At 54.3% G+C, this 21,447-nt stretch overlaps 1 protein-coding gene across 2 annotated transcripts in view; it reads right to left on the bottom strand.

Moving 5' to 3' along the window:
• BCR (BCR activator of RhoGEF and GTPase) overlaps positions 1-21,447 on the bottom strand; it is a 135,529-nt gene that overhangs the window by 8,910 nt on the left and 105,172 nt on the right. For both annotated transcript variants that reach the window (XM_045364424.3, XM_065522432.2), the window contains exons 11-16: positions 19,418-19,537; positions 18,551-18,626; positions 17,072-17,176; positions 16,281-16,355; positions 13,926-14,023; positions 11,399-11,530 (exon numbers count right to left, since the gene is read on the bottom strand). In XM_045364424.3, coding sequence (XP_045220359.1) covers positions 11,399-11,530; positions 13,926-14,023; positions 16,281-16,355; positions 17,072-17,176; positions 18,551-18,626; positions 19,418-19,537 — 606 coding nt within the window. The remainder of the gene's footprint in view (positions 1-11,398; positions 11,531-13,925; positions 14,024-16,280; positions 16,356-17,071; positions 17,177-18,550; positions 18,627-19,417; positions 19,538-21,447) is intronic.

Here is a 21,447-nt window from a genome sequence, read left to right on the forward strand (position 1 = left end):
GTCCAGCAGCAACTTCAGTAACAACTCCTGGGGCCCTGGTATCCACTGCTGCTGTCTGGGGAACTGTGGACGCTGTTCTCCCCCTGCATGAACAGCTTGTGGCAGGAGGAGCCCGCAGGCCACACCACTCCCGTGGTTCAGAATCAGGCCCAGGAGGACCCAGAGCCAAGCCCTAAATCGAGCAGCTGGTGAGGCGGCCGGGAGGAAGCCCCTCTGTGACCTCTCTAACTTCTACCCCCACCCAGCCCTGTCCAGGCAGCTAGCCTGCAGGAACTTGTGCTTAATGTCACCTGAACACAGTCTGTGCTGGTACGAAACACCCTGTCATGACCAAGCCACACGTCCCCCGTCCGTGAAGGCTGTCTCCCGTTTTATGGGGAGCACCAGCTCTGTGTCAGCAGTTCCTGGGTACACAGAGACCACTGGCTGGGCTGGGTGAATGAGCAGTACCATCGTGTTAAAAATACACCTTCCTGGGCTCCACCTGTAGAAAACTGGACTCATAATCTGGGTGGAACCTGGGATTTGCACAACTAGAAACCCCAGGTAGTTCTGGAGTGAAGCCAGGTCACGGAGCCACCATCTGACTCCAGACAAGGCCACTGCATCTGGCCTTGTGTTTCCACCCCTTGATGCAGGTGATGGTTCATTTCAGCCACAAGGCAAGCTGCCTAAGAGCAGGGACCACACCTCATGATGTCTGCACACATTCACGTGCGTGCACACATACACACATACGACGGTGCTGAGCACAGCCCCAGGCCTAGAGAGGAGCTGAGGACAGGCGGCATGTTCACTGCAAGGGACCCTAGAGACCACAGCCACCTGGGCCTTCTGCAGGTGAAGTGGCTAGAAAATAAGAAGTTCTGGAGCAGGTCAAGGAGCCCAACCAGCTGCCCCTACTTCACAGACGTGTGCACCTGGGCCTCCCTCCCTGCACCTGCTCAGCACAAAGGCTCACCACAGGCACACCTGGGGCGTGACCCCTCCTCACCTCCCCTTCTAGGTCCTACCAGTTAACGTTTCCCAGGGATCTGAAATGTACAGCCAGAGTGACACAGAGAAGCAAAGGGTGGCAGGACGTCTCCCATCAGGGGCTATGTGGCCACAGGCTCTCATTCTGCTTCTGGCCCTGAAGGTTTTCAGAGGCCACACTCCAGGCCTCAGGGACCCCACCCTGAGAAGCAGCAGCTGTGAGCAGGGACCGGTCAGTCAGAAGCCACACACAAAAAGGAATCTCTCAAGTGGCACTTCCCCCAGAGTGAACCCTAAGCAGAGGAAGGAGAGGATAACATGAGGGATGGGGACAGAGTGCGCTTTCTCTGGAAAGGGAGACTTTAATACCCCTGCTGGGAGCTTTAAAAAATTGAAACCCTGCCTGTAATATCAGCACTTTCAAAGGCCAAGGCAGGAGGATCACTTGGGCCCATGAGTTTAAGACCAACCTGGGCAATATAGTGAGACCCTGTCTCTATAAAAAAATTTTCAAAAACATTAGCCAAGCATGGTGGCACGTGCCCGTAGTCCCAGCTACTCAGGAGGCTGAGGTGGGAGCATCACTTGAGGCTAGAAGGTGGAGGCTGCTGTGAGCCAAGATCATGCCATTGCACTCCAGCCTGGGCAACAGAGCAAGACCCTGGCTGTACTAACCAACCAAGTAACTGGAAACACAGAAACATGTTAAGCAGGAGACATTCTTCCCTTTCCTTCAAAAAACAGCCATCACTGGGTCCCTCTCCCCTTAAAAACCCAGAACAGGCAGAAGCAGCTAACAAGCAACCCAGAGTCCAGGTAAACAGAGACAGAGAAGCTGTCCACACATCAGGCGGCTGCCCCTCAAAGCCCCCCTGGAACCACGGCCCACACGTCAGCCCACCTTGCCCTTGCACACCAGGTTTTGGATGTGGGTCCACAGGGCAGTGCCGCGAGCACACCGGTACTTTTCAGCAGAAGCTGCCTGGCTCCAGCCCGCCCGGCCGGGATGGAAGTACTGAAGGAGGCCCTGCATTGCGGCCGGGGCGGGTGTCGACTCTCGCATGCTTGACCTTGCTGCTCTGGGAAGCTGGTGGGGCTAAACGAGAGCTTCCAGCCTCCACGGCCTTTTGACCAGGCTTTGAGGGAAACCCCGCCCCACAGTCCAGCGGGCCAAGGTCAAAGCTTCCCATCACCCCGGGTTCCACTTTTTTGTCTGTGTGTGGGAAGAACATCCTCCCACCCCAGCCTATCGGTTACGGGAATTTCCAACGTGTCTCCATCTTTAAAGCCCAGAAAAGCTGAGCTTCCTTGTTAAGTGGCTAGTTTCCTGTTGCCCAAGTTTGGAGACTGAGTAAAGTATGACTGCTCAGCCTGCCTTGTGCTGGAAGCGCTCTAGAGTGTACAGAATCTGTACCACTCCCAGCACGTAACCCCAATAATCACATGCAGTGCCCCTGATGGACCCAGGGCGGAGGACACCCTGCTCCGGTCCTGCTCCCCCAGACTAAGCTGGCCGAGCAATGTGCAGCCTGGGCGGGGCTCCAGCCAGCGTCCACTCCCCAGCACTGGTGCTGTCCAGCGCCCACCCCAACCTGGCACTGATGCTGCCAGCTGGACTCTTTACTGGGTCCCTCTCTGTGACTCCCAGTGACTGAAGACCAGGTTGTTGGCCTCCGGGCACCAGCTCTCACGGAGGTCCTGACTGGCGGCTCCAGTGGGAAAGGCCGCCCCGAGGCTGGCTCTGTTCCAAAGAACTGAGTGTGCTCCGCAGAGCGGAAGTCGTATAAAGAATAGCATGATAATGAGGCCTGTGCCTCGGCTTGGCCAACCCCAAACATTGCTCAAGGCTGGCACGCTCTCTCGTGAAGTTATTTAAAGCACCAGAGAAGTAAACAAGGAAAAGACGGGGGTTTGGAAAAACAGATGACCAAGGGGGAAACAGTAGTTTTCCCTTAAGGGAAAAACTGAGGCACTCCAGATGCTTTCCAGGGTCCCCCTGGGTTGCAAGGTCTTGGTGAGAAATACGCCTGCTGCCTGGACAGGGACCGGATGGGCGGGGGCCTGTCTGCTCACGCGCAGTGGTCTCAGGACGACGACTAGGTCGCTGCTCATCTCCCCCCGAGCTGGGTAAGGCAGGAGCCTTGGAAGAATGACTGTGGTCAGCGGGCCTGGTAGATGGTGGCCTGGAGGTCTGCCTAGAAAACTACCATGCACATCCATCCCAGGGAAGTGGTGGGGTGGGGGCTGAGGGAGGCCAAAGCCCAACTGGGGCAGGTGTTGCATGCTGCCCTGAAGCGTCACTGACCACCTTGCATGGTGGCTCTGCTGGGGGCCCAGCACTGCCCTGCTTGCTCTGTAGTCTGTGGCTGGATTGAGTCACCAGTGGGCAGGCAGAGGACATCCTCTTGCCCACCCTCAGCAGGGGCAGGGAGGAGGCTGAGTAAACCATCCAAAGGAGGAAATGCTCATTCACTTAGCTCCTTGTAGACAACAGCTTCCTCCACACCCATCGTCACCAGCCTGGATGGTCCCGCAGGGCATCCCCAGTTGTTCCCGTCTGGGCCCCATGTGTCTGCACTATAACCTACTCCCAGGGGTGGGTCTTTGCTGAGTCTACCAGAGAACCTCTGTGTTCACCAGGAGAGAGATCACAGGCCTCCTGCTGAAGTCTATGACCACAATCTGCTCTCCTGAGATCCAGCCCACACCTTTTTTTTTTTTTAGGACGGAGTCTCACTCTGTTGCCCAGGCTAGAGTGCAGTGGCGAGATCTTGGCTCACTGCAACCTCTGCCTCCTGGGTTCAAACCATTCTCTTGCCTCAGCCTCTGGAGAAGGTGGGATTACAGGCACCTGCCACCATGCCCGGTTAATTTTTGTATTTTTAGTAGAGATGGGGTCTCACCATGTTGGTTAGGCTGGTCTTGAACTCCTGACCTAAAGCAATCCACCCACCTCAGCTTCCTAAAGTGCTGGGATTACAGGCGTGAGCCACTGTGCCTGGCCTCTATCCCACTTTTAACTCTTTGCTGTTCTTCTCTGATCCTAACTAGTATCTAATATCACTTCAAAAGGAACACCCCCTTCTCCCTTAGGCTAGACTATAACCAGCATTGGTGAGGATGTGGAGAAATGGGCTCTCATACATGGCCAATGGGGATGTAAAATGGTGCAGCCACTCCAGACAATGTAGGGCAGTTCCCCAAACAGTCACCTTGTTGCACAGCCCAGCAATATCACCAAGTGTCTCCTAAATGAATGAAAACATACGTCCATATAGAGACTGGTACCAAGGACCAGTACCAGTCTGATGATGGCTGCATCAACCGTAACAGCCTAAACTAGAAATGATCCAAGTGTCTGTCAAACAGTAAATGCAGAAACAAAAACATGGTATATGTATGCAACGGAAAATTATTCAGTCATAAAAAGGAATGAAACAATGCTACCACATGAACAAGTCTCAAAAACATAATGGTAAGTGGAGGAAATCAGTCAAAAAAGTCGGCTCTAGTATGATTCCATGTTTATGAAATGTGAAGAAATGGGCAAATCTCTAAAGACAAAGGCAGATCAGCTTGGGTCTGGGAGTGGCTATAACTGGGAACAGGGGCTGGGCATGGTGGCTCACACCTGTAATCTCAGCTGTTTGGGGGGCCGAGGCAGGAGGATCACTTGAGCCTAGGAATTTGAGACCAGCTTGGGCAGCACAGCAAGACCCTGTCTCAAAAAAAAAAAAAAAAAAAAAAAAAAAAAAAATTAGCCTTGCATGGTGGCGCATGCCTGTGGTCCCAGTTACCTGAAAGGCTAAATACTTGAGCCTGGGGCATCAAGGCTGTGCTGAGTGCGGCTGCACCACTGCACTCCAACCTGGGCAACAGGGCAAGACCCTGTCAAAAAAAAAAAAAAAAAAGGAACAGGGAAATTGTTTGGGGTGATAGAAATATTCTAAAACTGGATTGTTGGTGAAAGTTGTAGAGCTCTGTAAATTTACTACAAAATCATTCAGTTATAAAAATGGATGCGTTTTTGGAGCATCCATGGAAGCTCCGCCTCCCGGGTTCACGCCATTCTCCTGCCTCAGCCTCCCAAAGATTACAGGTGCCCGCCACCACACCCAGCTAATTTACTTTATTTTATTTTTTAATAGAGACGGGGTTTCACCATGTTAGCCAGAATGGTCTCGATCTCCTGACCTCATGATCTGCCTGCCTGGGCCTCCCAAAGTGCTGGGATTACAGGCGTGAGCCACCGCGCCCGGCCTACTTTAAGTATTTTTAAGTGTGCAGTTCAGTGGCATTAGGCACATTCACGTTGTGCAACCATCACCACTGTCATCTCCAGAACTTTTTTTTCATCATCTCAAACTGAAACTCTACACCCATTAAACAATAACTCCCGGGGGCAGGTGCAAAAAGAACAACTCCCCATTCTCCCTGCCCCAGCTCCTGGTAACCTCAAATCTACTTTCTGCCTCTATGGATTTGACTACTCTAGCTACCTCATGTAAGTGGAATCATACAGCATTTGTCTTTTGTGTCTGGTTTATTTCACTTAGCAGCATGTCCTCAGGGCTCACCCATGTTGTAGAATGTGTCAGAATGTCCTTCCTCTTGAAGGCTGAGTAATATTCCATTGTATGGATTGACAGACATGCACCAGCAGGTGGATGTCTGGGTTCTTTCCAGTCTGAGGCTGGCATGGTCAGTGCTGCTGTGCACATGGACATATCCACCCGACTTGGTGTCATCTTTGCATTCACAAGCTGTTGCCAGGCACTTCCGTGGGCTCTTGGGGGAACAGGTGCTGCAGAGTGGGCAGTCCAACAGGGAGACTGCCTGAAAATGGGTGGACCTCACTGCATGGTGGGGACTTGAGAGCAGCTGCCAGGGAGGCACCAGGAGGGCCCCAGTCAGACCTGCTGGCTTGTGCCTCATCAGATGCCCACATAACCTGGGCTGGCAGAGAAGTCTGGGAAACTCCAGCCAGCCAGAGCACCAGCTTCAAATGAAGCAGAGGCTCACTGGCAACAACAAAAATGAACTCTGATGCCCCCACGGGAACGTGAGTTGTGAGCCCAGCAAGACACATAAACAGAGCAGGAGAAATGGGAGAAGACAAAAGTCTATGACTTGATATAATGTTGCCTTCTAAGGAGAATAGACAGGGCTAATGTGATTTAGCAACCTAGAAAATTTGCAAATGAAGAGAGATGCACCTATAATCCTAGCACTTTGTGAGGCCCAGGAGGGTGGATCATTTGAGGTCAGGAGTTCAAGATGCACCTGACCAATACGGTGAAACCCTGTCTCTACTAAAAACACAAAAAAATTAGTTGGGCATGGTGGCACATGCCTGTAGTCCCAGCTACTTGTTAGGCCAAGGCAGGAGAATCGCTTGAACCTAGGAGGCAGAGATTACAGTAAGCCAATGTCACACCACTGCACTCCAGCCTGGGGGACAGAGTGAAACTGTCTCAAAAAGACAGAAACAACTGAAGGAAGAAATTCCTAATGGCAGCAAGGCTCCAACTTCCCCAGCTCTGCCGGCTGGTGACTCCCTCTTCCATACCCCATCCGATGAATCTTGGATGGATATTGATGCCTTCACCCTGAAAAATCCCTCCCTGAAGATGCAGACTCAATGTCCCTTGCTCTGTGAAGGCATCTCTGTCCCCTGACCTCACTTCCCAAACAACCGTGCCATCTGAGCCAGCAGTCACTCTGGGCCAAAGTCTGCCCCAGCTCTTGGCACATTTGCCACATCCTTCCTTTCCAGCTTCTCTGATCTAGACCATGAAGGCTGGGGACAGGGGTCTTCTCGTTCTTGGGGAGACCCCCAGGCATGGCACACAGGAAGCCTTCCATGACTAGGGTGGCACAGCAGGTTCCTGGTGTCTGAGGATGGACCAGGATGGTCTCGCTCACTCAAATGGCTCATTCAGGGTCGGAGCTGGTTTGGAAAGGACACCTGGCTTGGGTCCTCTTGCACCTGCCCACACACAAGGGCTTTGATTCGTGCTGTCAGTGGCTCTTTTCTGAACTGTGGGCACCACCACAGCTTTGTCCCTGCTGTACTGTGTATCCCCTTGCCTTTCTGGCTCTGAACAAAGCAGCTCACTCATCCTGATTTCTACAGCTCCCACCCCCCGCCACCCCCACCCTCATGGAGCCTCTATCATGCAAGAAGGGAGGTGGGGACCTGGCAAGTCATCCAGGACAGGTATTTGAAAAGCAGGAGCCAAAATCTGAGACTCGGGCAAGTGGTTCCTAAACCCAGCTCATCAGCACCATTAAGGGGAGCAAAAAAACCAGACCGCGCCAAGCCCCCCGCCCAGAAGATCCTGACTCCTGCTGCCCACAGACAGGCGCATGAGCAGCTTTGCTGAGAACTCCTTTCCATCCCAGACCCCTGCCCTTGGGGGAGCCCCTGGGGCCTGCCAGGGGCCTCTGCCCTCATGGTTGGATCTGGACACTCCTGGGATGCTGAGGCTTCTCTACCTGCTGCAACTGCCTCACCTCACGGGAGGGTCTCTCTACTCAACTTCTGAGTCAAGGTGCATAATCAGGGTGGGGGCTGTGGGCCCCTGCAGCGGGCTGCAGAGAGCCAAGCGCCTCCCACACAGTACAGTGCAGAAGGCGCCTGGTGTCACTGGGAAAAGCCCAGATTCAAACAGGCTGGGCTCCGGAGTCGTGCACACCCTCCCTCAGGTACCCCTGTGCAGAAAACAGTGTCCACAGGGGAGAAAGAGGCCAGGCTGGTGTCGCAGAACGTCAACGGCATAGTCACCGCCACTCCCCCGACTTCCTTCCTCCTGGGATCCCACAAACAACCCCCCGGCTGGGAGCCTGGAACTCCAGGGACCACAGCAGCCGCCATCTACTTGGCATGAGTCATGAATGCCCTTCACACAGCAATCGGATTCCTTCCTGTCTAGCCATGGTTCCCACCCATCACTCCCACTGACACAGGGACCAGGGGCTGGAGCCGGACAGTGTCTGCTCCATTGCCTCCTCACAAACGACAACAGATAAGGATAAGAACAGCAGCAAACGCTGACCCCCCACCCGTGAGAGCATGCGTCACTCAACCCTCAGGGTCCATGGCCCCCCACCCCCATTTAAAGGCGAGGAGGCTGGGCGCAGTGGCTCACACCTATAATCCCAGCACTTTGGGAGGCCGAGGCGGGTGGATCACCAGAGATCAGGAGTTTGAGACCAGCCTGGCCAACATGGCGAAACCCCGCCTCTACTAAAAATACAAAAAAATTAGCCAGGCATGGTGGCACATGCCTGTAATTACAGCTACTCAGGAGGCTGCGGCAGGAGAATCGCTTGAATCCAGGAGGTGGAGGTTGCAGCGAGCTGAGATGGTGCCACTGCACTCCAGCCTGGGCAAGAGAAGGAAGAAGGAAGGAGGGAAGGAGGGAAGGAGGGAGGGAGGGAGGAACCCATTTGAGCGAGTGGGACAGTAACTTGCCCAGGTCACACTGAGTGTGGTGGGGGAGAGACAAAGACTCTCCTTGATGGAACTCATCTGGTCCCTCCAGCTCTTTATTCCAGCTAGATCCCATCCTTGGGCATGTTCTCAAGAATCCAATTTTTGCAACAATCCTGCTAAGTCAGTTTAGCCAGAACCCCCTGCCCTTGCTATCTGATCAGATTCCTCATCCCATGCCATCCCCCAGGGGAGATCGATCACTCTGGCCTGTCTTCAGCAAGAATCCTGTCGGGTCGGTTTCACCAGAAACCCTCTTCCCCCTGATGTTACTTCATCATTTTCCATCCATCAACCCCTACCCTTCTTCTTGGCTGTAAGTCTCCACTCGTCCATGTGAATTCAGCATTGAGCCCATTTCTAAGCTTTCCATTTCTAGTCTTTTTCCCATCACAATAGTTACAAATAAAACCTGCTTTTACCACTTTAACGGCTGTCCAGCTTGGGTTTTTCTTTGACACTGCTCTCCTCTTCCCCAGGACGGAGTGGGGTGCTCGGCCAGCACCCCTAGACTGACAGAAGAGCACAGGTCATGTGCACAAGTACGTCAGTAGCACCGCAGAAAAGAGTTTCAAAAGAGGGCCTGACACAGTAACACAGGAAGAGGCCTATCAGCTCTTTTCTCTCTTTCACTGAGACCCCCAGTTACTTAGCAACAGTACTCAGAGGTCCTGGTTCAAATTCAGCCACTCCCAGGATTCCAGTTGAAGATGTGGATGAGTTGAGTCAATGGTTGGCAGAACTGGAACCTACCTTTACCTGGTTTGATGAGCTGAAAAAAGGAGCCGAGGACCCAGGCTGTGAGTATCCCTGGGCTGAATGGTGAGGCTGTGCCAGATGCAGGCTGGACTGTGGGGGAGGAATGCCCTAGGCTGAGTGGGGGAGACGGAAAACACGGAGAGGGAGAGGGAAGGGGGAGCAATGGGAGCACAACCGGCTTTGTAGTCTGCTCCCTCCACCTCCCTGAATACCCGGGACCCTGATTCTGAGCAGGTTAGAGAAGCATCTCCTGAGTGTCAAATGAGCTCTCTCAAAGATCTGCTGCAAGGACCAAATGAGAAAGCACATGTGGCCAGGCACAGTGCCTCAGGCCTGTAATCCTAGCACTTTGGGAGGCTGAGGCAGGAGAATCGCTTGAACCTGGGAGGTTGCAGAGAGCCGAGATCACACCACAGCACTCCGGCCTGGGCAACAAGAGCAAAACTCCAGTCTTAAAAAATAAAAAAATAAAAAAACCTTAGCTGGGCATGGCAGGGCATGTCTGTAATCCCAACGACTTGGGAGGCTAGGGCAGGATTGCTTGAGCTGAGGAGTTTGAGGTTGCAGTGAGCTATGATCCTGCCATTGCACGCCAGCCTGGGAGACAGAGCTAGATACTGTCTCAAGAAAACAAACAACAACCACCACCAAAGAAAGCACATGTAGAAAAGAGCCTGAGCCGTGACCATCACCCAAACTATGACCATCACTTGACTGATGCTAAAACACTTCGGATCTCAAAGGAGACCAGCACCAAGTACTCCATCAAGAGCTGTGTGGCCCATCTGCATGGTAAAATCTTCCACCGTGAGAATCCACACAAAGGCTGGGAGGGTGAACAAGATAGTGCAGTGGGACAGGGACAGGGCAGCTGAGAGCAATTTTTAGTTAATTTATTTTGTTTTAGACAGGCGTCTCACTGTGTTGCCCTGGGTGGTCTTGAATACCTGGGCTCAAGCAATCCTCCTGCCTCAGCCTCCTGAGCAGCTGGATTACAGGCACGTGCTAGAGGAGCCTTTTTGATTTTAAACCTGATCTCGAAGTACAGGGAGCCCCAGGAAGCCCTGAGTCACTGATTTCCCGTGTAAGCTTCCAAGGCAGAAAAACAGCCAGTGGCTGCATCTCCCAAGACGTGGCCAGCAGAAGGGGTGGCAGAAGGGGTGGCAGAAGGGGGTGAAGCCGGCACTTGGTAAAGATTTGCTGATCCGAATGAGAATGTGGAACCCATCAGCAAGATGACAAGTTACTCAGGGAAGGGCCACCCTCTCCCTTCATTCTTCCTGGCGCTTGGTATTTAACCGCAAGAGGATTTTTACTTCCTGCTTAGGGAGGGAGCTGGGGCTTCCTGGGGAGCCCTGTGCTTCCAGGGGCATGTGGAATGCCAGACCCACTCCCTCTAGAGGCCTCTTGTGAAGATGGAAGAGAGAGCTGTAGCCACAACCCACCAATATAATGTACTATAAGGAAAGCGTGACCAGGGCTTCCTCCCAGCTACCCCCGCGGAACTGTGAGGGTGGGAACAGGAGAAACAGGGCATGGGGTGCCTGCTGTGATCCTCCAGGAAACACTGGTGGCGGGCTCCCAGGGGCTGGATAAGCTTCTGAAGGACAGAGGGCCCAGGCAGTCTCCTTAAGAACCACGGCCCCCTGCTGGTCCTGTATGGACACATTCTTGGTCCCACCTGGGGGCTTCCAGGCTAGCCTGGGAGGAGACCTGTCTGTGTGCACCCTGTTCAGAGATACAGCTCTACACCCTGGGAACTGGGTCTAGACCACAGATAGCGGATGCCAAACAGGCAGCCTCTGGGACCCCTGTGCTTTTCTAAGAAGACTGGCACAGGATGCGCCAATTTTGGCCCAGGGCACCACCTAACCATTCTGCCTTTGGGTTCTCCTATGGCCAGGCAGGAACTGAGGCCCCAGCTGCAAAATCAAGTTGAATGGAAATTCCTTTGGGAATGAGCCGACACAACAGACACGCAGACAGAGAGCAGAACATCAAGACCCACCAAGACACATGCAGGCACCGACTCAGGTCTCCCACAACGGATGTTTCAGAGTCACAGCTGCCCACCCCACCCTTGGTGCAAGGCCATCTCAGTGTCCCCAAGGGCTGCATGAAAAAGGACACCATACATCAGGCAGGGGAGGGTAGAGATGGCCGCCTTACTTGGACCTGGCCCTTCCCCATGAGTCTGTCCGTGCTCTCGCCATCCTCCTTGGGGATCTTCGTCTTGTTGTAACACTTTTCGTAGCACAGTATCCTCAGGGTCTGGGAACCCTCCAGCTCTATCTCAAATTCCTGCAGGCCCGAGGGAGAAGGGAGGAAGTCCAATGTGAACAAACAGGTCAATGTTATAGCTGAAGGGTCCTCTGAACCCAGGCTCTCCCTGTCGCCCTTGCTGGCCCAGGGGGATTGATGCCTGAGACCCTCCTCCCTTAGTCCTGGGACACATGGAAATGTTTCCTGTAAGCATCCCTGGCATGAGACTGTGGCTCAGCCTGGATGCTTCCAGAAGCTCCGACTGCCAGTCAAACCTAATCCAAACTCTTTACACCAGCATCTCAAAGGGTGATCCCCACACCACCTGCCTCACAATCTCCAGGGTGCTTGTTAAAAGATATTTCTACGGGCTGGGCGTGAGGGCTCACACCTGTAATCCCAGCACTTTGCGAGGCCGAGGTGGGCAGATCACTTGAGACCAGGAGTACGAGACTAACCTAGCCAACGTGGCAAAACCCCATCTCTACTAAAAATACAAAAAGTAGTCGGGTGTGGTGGTGCATGCCTGTAATCCCAGCTACTTGGGAGGCTGAGGCACAAGAATTGCTTGAATCAAGGAGGTGGAGGCTGCAGTGAGCCAAGATCATGCCACTGCATTCCAGCCTGGCCAACAGTGTGAGATTCTTCCTCAAAAAACAAACAAACAAAAAAAAACCCCACAACAACAAAAAGTTATTTCTATGGACTCTGAATGATAATGATCTGTCAACATAGGTTCACTTTTTTGGTGGTGAGACTGTTCCGTAAGATATTATCACGGTGGATACACGTCATTCTACATTTGTCAAAACCACGACGTGTAACACCAAGAATGAACCCTATCTAATGTCAGCTATGAACTCTGGGTGATAATGATGGGTTAACGCAGGCTCATCAACTGTCACTCACGTCCCACCCTAGGGTGGAATGTCCATAATTGAGGTGGGGGGCGGGGGTACATGGAACTCTTTGTTCTTTCTGCTCCATTGTACTGCATACCTAAACCCACTCTTTAAAAAATGAATTCTATCTAAAAGGAAACAAAGAGTGATCCTTGGGGTTGACACAGGAGGGACAGGGACTTGGAGGAAAAACTGCTCCCCTAGCTTTCAAGTTGTCTGCGTGGGTGTGAACTCTATCCTCCGCCACCCCGATGGTGACACTGGTGAATCAGCACTTCACGCCAATGTGTGTGCACGTGTGGCTTCTTGCTGGGGAAATGGAGGAGGATGAGGGAAGAAGAAAGCAGCAGGAATTTCTGAACCTGAATGGAGGAGTGGGTGGGTGGGTGTGTGCGCCAGGAACATGTGAGTGTCCCCAAGCCCAGATCTTCATGGACAGTGAGGGTGGTGGAGGTGACCTGCTGCAATCTAACCCTCATGACTTCATGCCTCCCTGGAGCTTCCGTAGATGCCTGGCACCTGAACCTTTTGCACACTGCCTGGCACCCTCTCTTGTTGTCTCTGTTGGGTCGTGGCACTCTTGGTCTCTGCAAAGGCTTCTTTGATGGACCCCATGTGGCTCTTATACCCCCTGTCATCACAGCTGCCACTCAGCCCTTTCTGCAGGGATGTCCAGGTAATTTTCCTGAGCTCCTTGTGCCCTTGTACTATTCAAGCAACATGTCTAAAATGGTCAAAGAGTAGTGGATGCTGAGAAAGGAGACCTGGGTTCCAGCCCCACTGCTCGCTCTACCAGCCTTGTGACCCATGTCAAGACCAAGCAGCCTGGGGGCTCCTGGCTTCCTCCTTCACAGAAGCGGGGGTGGGAGGCAGCTCTCTGTAGGCCCAGCTGCCTCTACCTGCATCATCAAGAATGAGACCTTCGAGGTCACAACTGCTGCAGAAGCTGGGAAACGGCACCTCTCATGGATCTGGGACTTAGTCAACACGGGCCTCTCTGCAATCATTCCTCCACTCCCGAAGGGGCAGGGCCACATGGCTATGTGACTCACACAGCAGCTCTCCAAGGTGGAGGAAGGCACTGCGACACACAGTACAAGCCCAACACCCCGAGACAAGCAAGCAGGACCCTACAGTCCCTGCCCCAGCCCCACAGCAGAGCCCCAGGCTTCCGGAAGCCACGAGGGTCACGGGAGCTCATTCCAACTTCTGCGGAAAAACACTATGGAAACCTACCAAATAAACATAAGCGCTAACAAAGGCAGACAAAAAGCCCTTTTAAGTCTCTTTCCAAACACTTCTCCAGCAAAATAGGCGGCTTCTTTGTGACGACGGGGGTGGGTAAGGTTTTCAGGAACAGAGATAAAATCTCTTGGACACGTCACCTCCTGGCCCCCCAGGAGATTCCTGGAATTCAGCAGCACTGCCTTCGGGGGAAGCCCTCAGGGAGCCCCTGAAGGTTCAGATTCTCTCCAGTGGGAAACAGCCTGCCCCGGCTGGCAGGCTCGGCCCTTGTAGAATCAGCTCCTCACCTCGTTCCAGTTTGGCTCAGCTGTGTCCCTGTAGACGCGCGTCTTTGCTTTATTCACAAAATACCCAAAGGAATCCACCTCCAGGGTGCAGTACAGATCTGTGGGGAGAAGGGAATATGGAGAAGGTCACAGCTCCTCTCCACATCACCCACATGGTCTGTAAGAGCAGGTGTTATTTGCAGAATCAGAAAAGAAATACAAAAGTTTTTAACTTTCTTTTTAAAAATTCAACACCTAATGGGGGACTGGCATGAACACCAGCACCTCACGCGACGCCCCTGCCTGCTCTGTGGCATTTCCCTGGGGGCAGCTGGGAAACAGGACTTCCCACAACATTCGTTCAGTCAGTCAGTCCACAAACCCCAGCTAAAGCCCCTGTGATGAGAAGGCCCCTGCACTAGTGGGGACAGAGAGGTGTACATGCCACCGTTAGTGACGCCACAGCAGAGGCCAGCCGTCCTGGGGGATGTGGGAAGCTCCTGCATCCTACACAGCAGACCCCGCTGCAAGTATTATCGGGCAAAGAGTCAAGGCAAAGGGGACTCCAGGCCACTGTGGGGCACAGGAAGCAGCTCAGTGCTGGCGAAATCGTGGGGTGCAGGAGGAAGGGAAGGAGGCATGGGCTGCAGAAGAGTGGGGCTGGGCTGTAGGCGGTAAGTGGCAGGGTGGGGTTTGTGTTTTAGAAAAACTACCTGAGACGGGGGATGGACAGGCCTGGTGGTGGGGACCCTTTCTGCAGGGGTGTCCAGAGCTATGACGACCAGGGAGGAGGCCACAGCCAGGGCCTGGCCAGGCAGCCAGAGACGATCAAGAAGCCTCACTGATGGAGAATGGCATTTAACGGAGGGAGAGCGGACCACGGTTTCTGGCTTGGCCACGGGAATGGATGGTGGTGCCCCTCAACGGGATAGGACAGAGGAGGAACAAGTTTGGGGGCCATGAATAATAGGTTTGGTTTGGGGATGCAAGGTTGAGTGCATGGGGCAAGGAAGAGATAGAAAGAAAAGTAACAGGGAGGCAAGGACAGACAAGTCTGGGACCACGGGGCAGCGTAGGGTGTCACACTGTACTGCTCACAGACGGGACCCGGGAGGAGACACAGGGATGGAGGGAGGTTGATGAAGGAAACACCAGCGTTTATGAGGCAGCCAGAGACAGGCCCAGGGGAAAGATTATGTGTTACAGTGTTATGAAGGTGCAATCTGCATGTCATATAATTCATCCATTCCAAGTGTAGGGTTTAAGGACTTTTAAGAAATTTAAACGCCAGTGCAAACAGCACCACAATCTTTTCACAACTGCTCTGACCTAAAAAGTCCTCTTAGGTTCATCTGCAGTTAGTCCTCTCCTAACCCCATCCCCCAACAATCCCTGGTAAGCTTTCTTCCTCTACATTTTGCTGTTTCTAGGAACTTTTTTTTTTTTTTCCTGAGGCGGAGGCTCCCTCTGAAGCCCAGGCTGGAATGCAGTGGCACAAGCTCGGCTCACTGCAAACTCTGCCTCCCAGGTTCAAGCGACTCTCTTGCCTCAGCCTCCCAAGTAGTTAGGATTACAGGCGCCCACCACCTTGTCTGGCTAATCTTTGTATTTTTAGTAGACATGGGGTTTCAACATGTTGGTCAGGCTGGTCTCGAACTCCGGATCTCAAGTGATCCACCTGCCTTAGCCTCCCAAAGTGCTGGGATTACAGGTGTGAGCCACCACGCCTGGCATCTTTGTATTTTTAGTAGACACAGTTTCATCATGTTGGTTGGGCTGGTCTCCAACTCCTGAGCTCAAGCGATCCCCATGCCTCAGCCTCCCAAATTGCTGGGATTACAGGCATGAGCCACCGCGCCTGGCCTCTAGAAACTTATACAGTGCAACTGACGTGTTACCAGCCTTTACTGTTCTGACAGCTCCAGTAGCTGGGGGAGACCCCCACTTAGAGGAGAAGGAAAAAAAGCGTATTATCCATCCAGCTCAACAGAGCAGCCAAATCTGCTCTGCTGTGGGGTGAAGCTGCACTGCTGACAGCCCTCCTGGCTTGGACCCAAGACTCCTAGGCACCCCAGGGGATGTCTGTCAAACTCCTTCCCAAACCCCTGCAATTACACGATCCACCTGCAGGGGGCAGCTCACCAGCTCCCAGGATCTGAGACAGGCTAGGGAGAGGGCAGAGGCCACTGCGGGAAAAACAATTCCACACCCAGAAGGCATCAACAAGCACAAACACTCCACAGCGGCCAGGGGTCAAAGGTGTCCCGTGGTCATCTGAACAATCTCCCCGTTTCCCCACACCCTGCCCGATGAGTCCTTCCTGGGTGGAGGCCCTGGCTTGGCCGCTGCAACCTTCCTCCCCATACCAGTACTTACTTGAACTCTGCTTAAATCCAGTGGCTGAGTGGACGATGACATTCAGAAACCCATAGAGCCCCGGAGACTCATCATCTGCGCAAGAGACCAAAGAGGTGAGCTTCTGTTGTCCCGGGAAAGGGAGGCAGGTGACAAGCTAACTTTGCTTCAGAATCAACCATCCGGTGGACACCGCGTGGCTGCCATCTGCCCAGCACAAGGCAAGCCAGTGTCATGGGCCAAAAACATACCCATCATGATTTCTGTCTTGGGGACCTCAGGATCCAGTTGGTTTCACAACACAGGCAAACCAGTGACCCAAAGTGTAATAAGGTTCCAAGGACAGCAGAGGGGGTCGGGGTGACGTGGGATGTGAGTGGGGTGTGTGTGGACACATGTGCATAGCATATGCTATGTGTGTGACTGAGCACACGTGCAACAGTGAATGCAAAACTCAGCTTGACCAAAAGTGCCGGCTGGCAGGTAGCTGGAGGAGAGGAGGGCTGGGAGGACGGGCGTGGGGCCAGATCCAAGGCACACAGCATCTGAGGAGCATCTGCTGCAGCCTCCTGACTAGGAATAGAAGCTGTGCATCTCCTCAACCACCCAGCAGCAGCCACTCAGGGAGAAACCACTCCTAACCCACCTCGTCCACTCCTGGGAGGAGACAAGAGGCCCTAATAAGCACAGCTCTTCCTTCCGAACCAAAGTCCACTAGTCCCAACAAAAGTGCTAACAGGAAGAGGGGATCAGCCTTCGGGTAGCTGCCTGCCCTCCCTACAGGTGCCCTGTACACAGGAGGGCGGGCCCACCTTCCTTGTTGATGGTCAGTGGAATGCTGTGGACGGTCTGGAGTTTCACACACGAGTTGGTCAGCATCTGCAGCTCCACAGATGTCAGGGAAAAGCTTTTGAAACCTGGGAGGTTGGAAAAGAGGTGCACCAACTGGTCAGTCTGCTCCTTGGCCCTCTGGCTCCTCCCGCTGGACCCCCACCACACCCTGGGGAAGGGGCATGGCAAGAACTGGTGCCAGGGTTGAGGGCTCAGGAGAGGGCACTTGGCTCCCAAGTGCAGTGCTGGTCTGGCAGCAGAGCAAGGTGTGGCCTTGGAGAGCCCAGGCCTGCAGAAGTCTTAGCATGAGACTTACAAACACACACGTCCCACGCTACCTATGCACAGCCACGCGGCAGGTCTGAGAATGAGCGGCTGGACTGGGAGCACCTCCCTGTGAGGTCTCCCAGACAGCAGCATGGCTCTGCCCCTCCTCTGCTAACACAGGCCCTGTTTCTCCACCAGGTGAGGAAAAGGGGCTTATTTCTGGGCATAATGCTGAACAGGCTACAGAGGCTGCCACTCTGGAAATGGCTGGGGCTCCCATGTTATGACAGGAAATCCCGGAACACAAGCACTGGCAGGGCTGCCCGGAGATCCGTGTTCCTCCAGGCCACGGTGGCATTGGGAGCTGAGATGTGGCTCTGCATAGGTGAGAATGATGAGCCTGAGGGCGCAGGAGGTCAGGCCAGGCCAGAGGTATGCAGAGCCCCAGCCCAGCATCCCTGTGAAATACGCTGCTTTGCAGGAGATGGCCCACAGCTGTGGGAGGACCAGGCCACCTGGATGCAGTGCTCAGCCCAGCTCCCCCTGCAAGAGGGACAGTGGCACACAAGAGTCCCAGTGGGAAGACCTTGGTAAGGATGGCATGTGAATCCCAAACCTCCAAGGAGGGAACCGGGTCTGCCTTCCCCACTGACACTGCCAGGCAGGAGCTGAAGGAAGGAGCACCCTGACAGAGGGAAGTGCCCAGAGAAGGAAGGGGCTGCCCCAGACAGGCGGGAGTGCCCCTGTGCTGAGAGCTAGCCACCCTGGCCATATCAACAGGGCAGTGGGGCCAGCACACTGTGGTTGCCCAAGTGGGCCGGGAGCAGATGAGGGGAAATGGGGTGGTGGCAGGGTCCCAGAAAGGCCTAGGGGGCAGGCCAGGGGTGGGGTGTATGGGCAGCGGGCTGGGGGCGGATGGCAGGGGTGTGTGTAGGGGCGGGTGTGGAATCAGGAAAGGGCCTGGGGAAGGGGGATCACAGGGCAGTGGGGAAATGAGTGCCCAGGGGATGGGGGCAGGATAGGCAGGCGGGGAGACAAGAGGCCTGGGGGCCTATCAGGGCGGCTATCTCCAATGCAACACTTCACTTGGATAAAACCCCTCAAAATAAAAAAGAAGGTTTAAAATCACAGGAGCTGCCAGCCTGGCCCTAATGTTTTGAAGCCCAGACCTTCTCGGGACAGAGGATACTCACACTTCTTCTGCTGCTCCCGGATGTTCTCCCTCCACTCTGCACGCTCATAGTCAGAGGAGATCAGAAACGTGTAACTCTAGGGTGGGCGAGAAGAACACACTCAGTTATCTCCACCCTGGCTACGCAAATGCCTGGTAGGCCCAGGGCACCTTAGAGCACACAACTCATCCCTCCAGCTGGCTGGAGCCCCGTGGCCAGGTGTGCTCACGGCCTGGCATGTCGCTTCCGGTACTCCCTACCCTTCCTGCCAGCTGGATGCCACAACACGCGTGGCACAAGCTCTCACCTGAACCACATGGGTCAGGGTGTGATGCTGGCAGAGGGGCACAGCTTAGGGACATGGAGGTGACCAGGTGGGATCTGCAGAGGTGAAGATTAATCCAGACCTGACCTCCTGCATTCAACCCACAAGCCCCACCAGCAGAGCCCACCAGCAGCCTCTCCCGGCCAGGCTAGAAAACAAGCCATTCTGGGCGTTGACAGATACGTGTTGACAGGAGGGAGAGGCCCAGGTTACAGATGGCAGCAGGAGCCAGACTCAGGACAGAAGATGCGTCTCTGGCCCTCAAGGTCCCGGGACAGCATCCCTGTACCAAGGGCCAGGTCTGCACCTGCTAGGCTCCCCTGCCCTATACCCTCCCTGGAGACCCTGCCCACTCCCAGTTGTGGAAGCTGAGCCAGCTGCCACTCAACCTGGGGGCTACGGCCCAAAGCCCCAGACAAGGGAATGAGTATGCTTGCATGCACCATGCTGGACAAGCCTCTCTCAGTGTGGGGTGCGTCCAAGTGAAAACGCGCTGCCATGAGGCAGTCAGGAGCCCATCCCAGGCCGGGAGAGCAGGAGGGGCCAGCACAGCAGGCACTCACCTTGCCATTGCGGCTGTGCACCCTGAAGGCCATGCTGGGAGACATGAGCAGCAGCAGCGACTCCTGCTCCGACAGCTTCTTCTTCAGCCTCTCCGTGGCCTTGCTGCCCTTGTTCGCCCTCTGCGGGGAGATGCCACAGCCTCACCTTCCCATTCCAGCACCCCACACAACCCACTCCCACTCCATCCATCCCCACCCACTAGCTGCATTCAGCCTGCACAGGGCGAGAATCTCATCTCTCCACTCAGCATAGCCCAGGGCCCCAGACCGCAGTTGCTGGTGGCCTTTGGAGGACAGAAACAGTCTTTTTACAGGGTGAAGGCATGGCACAAGCTGCAGGACATGCTCAGTAAACCTTTTTTATAGGAATTAAGTCTTCCCTCTCACAAGGGCGGAGAGAAGAGACTTTTACAAACATCCCTGACTTTCATTTTCCCAAATTCAGACAATGTCCAGGAGGCCGTTGTGACCTAGAGGGTCCCTCACCCCCTTCCTAACCCAACTAGGTTTCAGCATCGGGCCCCCTGGGCACGTTTGTGGAGGTCTCAGCAGAAGGCCAGACGACTGTCAACAGAACCTGGATGGGAAGGCCCTTCCTACGCTGAGCTGCGTGTTTCACTCTAGAAGCCACTATCCCTGGGGAGGAGAAAACTGTGCTGCCTGTCACCAGGTAGGGCCCCATCCTATCCCATCCCCCAAAGAGCTGAACATGGAGAATGCAACAGTAACAGTCAATAGGCCTCAGCTGCCCTGAGCACTGGCTCCCACTCTGTGTGGGGACACCGTACCTTGGAGGTCACAGTCCCACAAGGATGAACGATAGAATGTTCACCCCAGTCTCGAAGCTCCCTGTGTTCCTAAGTGTGCTGGGTTTGGGTACAGCAGGCTGGGCAGCTGGGCAAGGGCTGAGGAACTCCTGTCCTGCTGCATCCACCCTACCTGGGCATCCCTGGACCCAGGCCTAATCTTCTTGCCACCCGCTTCCTCTGGCCTGGCTAACCTTTGATTGAGGGGCTCATCCTTGCCATTTTTACAGTCTTCAAACATCTCTGGGAAAAACCAAGCGCCAGTAGTCCTGAACACCTGGCGGGGTGGCACTCTCACCTGGGCCTGGCCCACATCAGGGTAGCTTGTATGGGGGACAGCACCTCCCCCAGCCCTGCATCCTGGACTACTCCAAGCCCTCCACTGTCTGGCTGTGACTTTCTCTCTGGTGACTTGGTACTTCACCCGTGTAATGGAACCACACAGCAAAGGACGCAGCCTGGGTATCAGGAGACCACACACTGGAACAGCTCAAGCCCGTGGCCAGAGGTGAGAACCCAGAAGCCTCTCTCCCGCCCAGCTGACTGAGCTCCCGCGTTCCTGCTGCTTCCTTAAAAGGACCATCCAGGCATTCGCCTGTGAACTTAAAAGGGATCACACCCTGTTCCATTATAAACACTGCTAGCTGTCATGTGCACGCTCTCTCTCTCTCTCTGACTCTTCATTTCTGCCTTGTGTGACCCAGGGACAGAAGACTGCCCTCCCTACTCATGGCGCCTCCTTGTCCAAAACCTGTAGGTGAAATCTCTGAACTTGTTTCGTATTGTGGTGGTGTGGTTCTGAAAAACTAGGAGGTGTTGGCTGAGGTTAAGTTTTCCCCGGGCATGCCAGTGAAAACACAAAATCAGGCTCCCAGTGCCACAGCAATGGTCAGGTAGGTGTAAACCGGACCCAGTTTAAACTTGCCAGTATAAACAAGTTTCTCTCGAGAGGGACCCCCGGTCACAGGTCGGACAACTAAGTATGAGGCGGTCCACCAGGTGCAGGAAGTATCCCATGAAAGGCACATTGTAGAGACCACGACCAGTTCCCTTCATTTTTCTGGAGGGCTGGATTGGCAGCCGCTCTGGTATGGGGCTCCCCACTGAGCTGGGGGTTCTCAGAACAACTGGGCACCTACCTGTGCCCAGATGCCAGCCCTCCCAGAGCTGAGAGCTTAGAGGGGTCCCAGAGACCAGACCTGGGGCCCAGAGGCCTGATGGAGA

This window comes from Macaca fascicularis, chromosome 10, assembly GCF_037993035.2.
Source record: "Macaca fascicularis isolate 582-1 chromosome 10, T2T-MFA8v1.1".
NCBI lineage: Eukaryota > Metazoa > Chordata > Mammalia > Primates > Cercopithecidae > Macaca > Macaca fascicularis.